We start from the raw sequence: 7,287 nt of genomic DNA, 5'->3' as shown, positions 1-7,287 counted from the left end.
ATTCTAGACTACCTAGTAACAGTTAATTTGGGTCTTCTCTCTGTACTATTTAACAGAAGAACATGAAACAATAGGTAGTCCCCACCCCCAATCATTTGGAATTCTTATGCACAGACAAGGACTCTCTTGGTGGTCTTGCTCAACTCCCGCTGGCAGCCAAATAGGTAAGGTGGGAGGTCATGCAAAATCCACCTAACAACTATTTGCTAACCAATTCTTTAATTGACTTTTCCACATTGATGAAGGCCTGTGGAATTACAAAAACCTCGAAGTGCTTATTTTCTCCACGGCCTGCATTTTCTATGTCTTTGCAATTCTGTTTTTGGAATAAAGAACCGTTATCATTTGTTTTCAATGCCATATGATAGAATCAATTTTACTGATAACTTCTGAAAATCCTTAAGTAGGCCTGCAAAAATGTGGCTTCCTGTGATCCTCTCCATCTGCCTCAGATCTATGTATAAATGGACCATGTTCAGTTTCACTTGCTTTCAAAGCTGTACCTTTGAGGTTTTGGAATTCAAGGGCAAAGTGATTTTAATTTGGTGCATTTTGTACTGCGACCAATAAGGGAAAAATAAATGCCCTCAAGCTTGATTGGTTCTTGTCACATTTGCCGGTCACTATTTGTCAAACCACTGCACATAAAATCACAGGCATGAAAGATACCTCTCTCAAAAACAGATTTCTGAGGAATGCAAATCAACAGAACGGGGAGGCGGATTAATGTCTTTAATTTCTCAAAAGTCTGTTTACTGTCCAATCTATCTTGGTCCTTGGACATGCCAGCAAGTTATTCTTATGGCTAGCAAAATGACTACTAAACATTTATTAATAATTGTAGTTTTGGAATTACTTTTTTTTAACCAGTCACGTTAGTTTCTAAAAATTGTTCCTCTGGCTAGACACAGGAGCCAGGTGCTGAGAGTTGACCTGGAGCCAAGTTTCAGGACTGTCCAGTCTTCGCATCGGATCTTCAGCCAGGCCTTCTGAAAATTCTCACAATTAGAAAATCTATCCCCCCCAGACTCGCAGATGCTGTTTTCCCCCCACTGGCTCTGCACAGAACATCATTATCTTTGCCAAGCTTCTGTCTCTATGGCAATAACAGATGGGAAGTGCTGTGGAATTATTCATGTTCAGGAAAGGAGGCAGTCAAGAACGAAGAAAAGGTGGGGTGGGGGGAGTTGAGAGGGGGCACGACCTGGCAGCTCGGTGGAGGGGTCCTAAGAAAGGGAACTTGGGTAGGGGTGCGGGGATCTGTGGGGCTTGAGAGGCTTGTGAGCCTTTGGGAGGCCTGTTGTAAGAAAAAAAGGAAAAAAAAAAAATCTACGAGCACAAGAGTATTTCCAGCCAGCGACTCCAAACGTGGGCCCCCATAGGAGCGACCCGAAGCAGTAAAATCCAGAAGAAATTGGACGAAAATAGAAAAAAGGGGACAAAGCTCGAGTCTCCTCAATTTTGTGCATTGCTACTCGGTGGACTGTTTCGGTTCCAGATCTCGCCGTGGGGTGGAGAAAAGGGGATTTCTTGGTGTTTCGAAATGTGACGGAGCAGCTCTGCAGAGTTCAATATGCTAAGCGGCAACCCTGGGAACCAGGAAGACCACCCTATATGCCGCAGAGGGTCACAGCCGGAAAGCTCTTAAGTCCTATCTTCCCCACCTTGTCTCGTCTTTCTCCAAAAAACAAAACAAAAAAACCCTCAGTGAACACTGTAGAAACGTGTAATTTATAGCTCCCCTCTGGAACCGAGAGAGCAGCCTGGTGGGCTGGGGGCAGGAGGCTGGGGAGCAGAGACAGAAATGTTTGCTCACGGTTGTGCCGGAACTTTGGCCACCCCTCCCGCCCGGCCCGATGGCGGATGGAGGTCAGCCAGGGGAAGGCGTCTGGGTGGAGGCCACCCGGGCGAGGCTGGGGCCGCCGGGACGGGGCGGAGCTCTGGCAGCTGGCTGGGCGGCCCTCGGGCAGGAGGCCCCGCGGGGGCGAGCGGCAGCCCAGGAGGGAGGTCCCGCGGGGGCGGGGAGTGGAGCCGGCCACGGGGGCCCTGCAAGGCGGTCGCCGCCCGGCTGCCTCCGGGGCGGGGCGGCCCAGCTGCGGCCCCGCGGGGGGAGGGTCGCCCGTGCCTGACCTCGGGCGGCGGCGCTCTGCCGGGCGGGCACTGCCTCCGCCCTGCCGGCTGCTGGGGTCGCGCACAGTGCACCGCGCGGCTGCCCTGCCCCCTCTTCCCCGCCGCGCAGCGGCCGAGCGTCTAGGGCGCCCCAGGGTCTGGCCCTTCACCACACAGCGGCGGGTGGGGCGGGGGCGGGGCGGAGGCCCCAGACAGCCGGCTGGGCGACTAGAGGAAGGAAGGAGGGAGGGCGGCGGTGAGGGTGGGGTGGGGAGGGAACATCCTGTCTGCGCTGGGTGCACCGCAGACAGCGCCTCGCGCCAGCCGCCCAGACGGCGCGCGGGGCTAGGAGCGCCGGGCGCGCGCCTGGGGGGAAGGGCGCGCGCGCGCGCGCGAGACCGGGCCGGGGGTGGGGGGGCGCTCTGAGGAGCCACAATAGGCCAGACGGCGGGCGCGTTTCCGAGAGAGCTGGGAGCCGCGAAGTGGCTGCCGCGGCGACGCCGACGAGCCCGCGCGCGCGGCGCCGCCGCTGGCTCCGTTCCCTTCCCCTCCCCCTCCCCGCCGCCCTCGCTCTCCCCCGGGCGGCCGGAGACGGCGGCGGCGTCTGCGGGAAGCCGTGTGTCTCCGCAGTGACGTGGGCGGGCCGAGGGCTGGTGACGTCAGAGGGCTGTGTGTAGCGATGTGTGTGGGGTTCGGAGCGGCGCCGGCACAGCCGAAGGGAGCGGGCGAACGGCGGCGGCGGGCACAGGTGCGGCTCCGGCTCGTGGGTGCCGGGGAGGGGGGTACAGGGGGGGAGGGACGCGGCGAAGGCGGCGGGAGGCCAGAGGCGCTCAGCCTCCGGGGAGCCCGACGGCGGCGACAGGGGCGGTGCGGAGTTCACAAAGCTCGTCGAGCTTCCCCGGTCGCCGAGGCCCGAGTAGGGGCTTTGGATGCACGGGTCCCGGGTGGGGTCGGAGCCAGAGGGAGTCGAAAAGCGCGTGTCTCACGGGGGATTACGCCTCGTTGGCTCCAGGCGGTGGGCGCGGGCAGGGCTGGGCGCTGCACTTGACGGGAGCCGCGGGGACCCCGGAGACCCGGACGCCCGTCACCACCCCTCTCCCCCAGTCCAGCAGCGCTCCGGGGGGATGCCTTGGGCTCAACCCCGTCCGTCAACCCCCGGCAGTGCGGGGATGTGCGCTCGGCGCCTGAACTACCCCGGTGCCCTGTTCGTTCTGGCCCGGAGCTGGCGGGGGGGAGGTGCAGCATTAGGGGCGCTGGGGTGACACCCGAGAAGTTCCCGGGGAGAGGGTGCGAGTGGGGGGATTTCCATAGTCCTTCCCGCGGCTCCCGCGGGGGGGCAGTGTTGGGAGGGCACTTGAGGTTATCCCAGGCTCGCTGATGGGGGTGGGGGGACTCCTCCCTTTACTTCCCTCCACCCCCTTGCACACCCACTTCCAGGCTTTCCGTGTCCCTTGTTCTCCCCCCTCTTCGGGTTAGAGATAGGTGGGTGGCTTTGAGTGGGCGGAGGACTTCAGGGTTTTGGGGCTCCCCCGTTCTAGGTCATGCCTCTTGCCCTCTTCCTTGGCCTGTGTTAAGTGAGGTATGTTCCTGTGGTGGACAAAAGTCAGTACGATGGCTAGTAGTATTGGTCCTTAATCCTTTGGGTCTGTTATATGGTAAATTGTTCACAGGGAAGCAAAAATTTCTATTTATTGGATTTCTTTTGGGTTTTCTCTCAGGAAGGAAGTGGAAGAAGAGTCTTTTCTTTTCCCCTCTTCCTCCATTTGCATTCTTTGTGAGGTTTGTCTGCCTTGTGCTTTTTGTCCCGGATTAGTCTTGTTCAAGGATGGAGATTCCCAGGCATGGAGTCTATAGCTTTTGGCTTCCATTAAGTAAAATCGCTAACCTTTTAAAAGAGAAAGTTAATTTTTGCCTACAGTCATTCTAGAAAAATAGTGTACACGGACCAGCTGAATTAATCCACTTAAAATTGTAACTTAGTTACATATGGTAGATATATGTTAACTCGTATTTGATTTTTTTGGATGAAACTGTTTTTTTTGTTTTTAAATAGGAGATGAAGTAATGTATTTTTCCCCCTTAAAATGGCATAACTGAAAAAGCCTCTGGTACTGATTGAGATGATCTATTTAAGATTCTTCATATTCTCAACTCAAATGGCCTTTTGTGTTACATTATTGCTCGCTTTACCCAACTCCAAATTGCTTTCCTATTTAAATGAATGTTCTAATAAACTGGTGCCAGATTTAAATCACGCAAGCGTCACCTTTGGTAAAGTGAACTCAGTTTAATGTTAAGAAACTGGTTTCGGCCTGGTGCGGTGGCTCACGCCTGTAATCCCAGCACTTTGGGAGGCTGAGGCAGGCGGATCGCTTGAGGCCAGGAGTTCGAGACCAGCCTGACCAATATGATGAAACCCTGCCTCTACTAAAAATACAAAAAATTAGCCACGCCTCGTGGCGTGCGCCGGTAGTCCCAGCTACTTGGGAGGCTGAGACAGATAATTGCTTGAACCCGGGAGGCGGAGGTTGCAGCGAGCCGAGGTTGTGCCATTGTACTCCCGCATGGGCAACAGAGCGAGACTCTTAAAAAGAAAGAAAGACAAAGAAACTGGTTTTCTTTGGCCTCTGGAGCAAATTCAAATGTAACTATTCCCCACCCCCTTCTCTTCTTGCAGATTAATTAAAAGAAGAATGAACTATAATCTTGGAAGATAACTGGGCAATTTTTTGTTAAGTATCATTGTTGATTGTAGAAGTTCAAGAAGTCAGAGGCTGCTTTTACTGGTGTGAGGATTTACACACGTCTTCAGTTTTTCAGCACAGACCAGCAGACCATCATTTTTAGAGGAAATACTCCCTCTGCCCTCCTTTTTGATTTTCTTAGTGGTAAAGATTTAAATTGGGTTGCATCATTTTGACTTGTGTTTGAGTCCAGATTTTATGGCCCAAGGAATGGCATAAACTTTTCATGTGTTTGCTTATAACAAACGAAACCAAGCCATTGCATTGATCCTGGACATCTTGAATTGAGAAATTGGTAACTTTATTTTGATATGTATTTCTGAAAATTCAAGAAAACAAAGCATCCTCAGAGGTGTGCCTCTTCTTTATTATTGGAGGCAAAACGAACAATTTAATAGGCTTTGTAGTGAAATTACGCCAGATTATAAGGAGAACCAAAACTAAGTATTGAGTAATTTAAGGGGATCTCTCTTTAGAAAGTTTTTGTGAAAGTAAGTTACCATAAGTATTTGTATACATTCATTACTTTCCCCTTTTCAAATAAGCAACTAAATAGAAATGCGAATCTCAGACTTAATTGTTTAACAGAGTAGTGTAGCAATGGAAAACCTCCAGACAAATTTCTCCTTGGTTCAGGGTTCAACTAAAAAACTGAATGGGATGGGAGATGATGGCAGCCCCCCAGAGAAAAAAATGATGACAGACATTCATGCAAGTGGAAAGATGATAAACAAGGTGCCAACAGTAAAGAAGGAACACTTGGATGACTATGAAGACATGACAGTGGAAACTGATGGAGAACATGTCAAGCGAACCTGTGCTTCCGTTCCTGAAACTTTACGTTTAAATCCCAGTTTGAAACACACATTGGCACAATTCCATTTAAGTAGTCAGAGCTCTCTAGGTGGACCAGCAGCATTTTCTGCTCGGTATTCCCAAGAAAGCATGTCGCCTACTGTATTTCTGCCTCTTCCATCTCCGCAGGTTCTTCCTGGCCCATTGCTCATCCCTTCCGATAGCTCCACAGAACTCACCCAGACTGTGTTGGAAGGGGAATCTATTTCTTGTTTTCAAGTTGGAGGAGAAAAGAGGCTCTGTTTGCCCCAAGTCTTAAATTCTGTTCTCCGAGAATTTACACTCCAGCAAATAAATACAGTGTGTGATGAACTATACATATATTGTTCAAGGTGTTCTTCAGACCAGCTTCATATCTTAAAGGTACTAGGCATACTTCCATTCAATGCCCCATCCTGTGGGCTGATTACATTAACTGATGCACAAAGATTATGTAATGCTTTATTGCGGCCACGAACTTTTCCTCAAAATGGTAGCATACTTCCTGCTAAAAACTCATTGGCCCGGTTAAAGGAAACTGGCAGTGCCTTTGAAGTGGAACATGAATGTTTGGGCAAATGTCAGGGACTGTTTGCACCCCAGTTTTATGTTCAGCCTGATGCTCCATGTATTCAGTGTTTGGAGTGTTGTGGAATGTTTGCACCCCAGACGTTTGTGATGCATTCTCACCGATCACCTGACAAAAGAACTTGCCACTGGGGCTTTGAATCGGCTAAATGGCATTGCTATCTTCATGTGAACCAAAAATACTTAGGAACACCTGAAGAAAAGAAACTGAAGATAATTTTAGAAGAAATGAAGGAGAAATTTAGCATGAGAAGTGGAAAGAGAAATCAATCCAAGGCAAGTTGTTTTTTATATCAATTTTTAGTAATAGTAAAATAGTTTTATTTACTTTGAAATAAAAATTCTATGTTTAGATTGTAAGTTAACCTGTATGTTGAACATTCCTCATGCAACAACAACAAAATACAGATTGATGTATTTATATTGCAACTTTTAGGCTATAAAGTGCTTCCAAGTATGTTTTCTCATTTGACTTTCCATACATCTTGTGAGAGAAGTAAGACTATTATTCCATTTTATAGATAAAGCAAATGAAGCTCAGAGAGAGAAAATGGCTTTCCCAAAATTAGTAGCTAGGGAGTGGAGGAGATAGGGCTTTTTTCTCATATCCTCTTTTTCACACATCCTGCTTCTTGACCCTACTGCATCTGTTGTTTTTCTAGGACTCAAGATAATTTGCACTTTGGTGTTATCTGCATTTGCAAATGGTACAATGGCTAGTCAAAACAATTCTTGTGGGCTCGAAACAGCATTTTTCAGAGATCTACCTATGATTTCTGATGTTTCTGTGCTTGGCTATTCAGGCCTGCTCAATATTTGAAACAAATGGAAAAGACGTATCTGAAGAATTTGTGATTTGAGTAAGCAAGGTTTTAAAATTTTTATTTATTTATTTTTATTTATTATTATTTTTTAAAAAGATGGGGTTTCACCATGATGGCCAGGGTGGTCTTGAACTCCTGACCTTAGGTGATCCACCCACCTTGGCCTCCCAAAGTGCTAGGATTACAGG

The 7,287-nt window shown here is 49.3% G+C and overlaps 1 protein-coding gene across 1 annotated transcript in view; it reads left to right on the top strand.

Annotated features, from left to right (window-relative positions):
- The first annotated feature begins 2,595 nt into the window (after positions 1-2,595).
- SKIL (SKI like proto-oncogene) overlaps positions 2,596-7,287 on the top strand; it is a 38,993-nt gene continuing 34,301 nt past the window's right edge. Inside the window, exons 1-2 of the mRNA XM_037729029.1 lie at positions 2,596-2,857; positions 4,787-6,551. Coding sequence (XP_037584957.1) covers positions 5,454-6,551 — 1,098 coding nt within the window. The 5' untranslated portion in view covers positions 2,596-2,857; positions 4,787-5,453. The remainder of the gene's footprint in view (positions 2,858-4,786; positions 6,552-7,287) is intronic.

The sequence above is a fragment of the Cebus imitator genome, unplaced genomic scaffold, assembly GCF_001604975.1.
Source record: "Cebus imitator isolate Cc_AM_T3 unplaced genomic scaffold, Cebus_imitator-1.0 Scaffold287, whole genome shotgun sequence".
NCBI lineage: Eukaryota > Metazoa > Chordata > Mammalia > Primates > Cebidae > Cebus > Cebus imitator.
The sequence above is the reverse complement of the archived record's forward strand: the minus strand, read 5'-3'. Positions and strand labels throughout refer to the sequence as shown.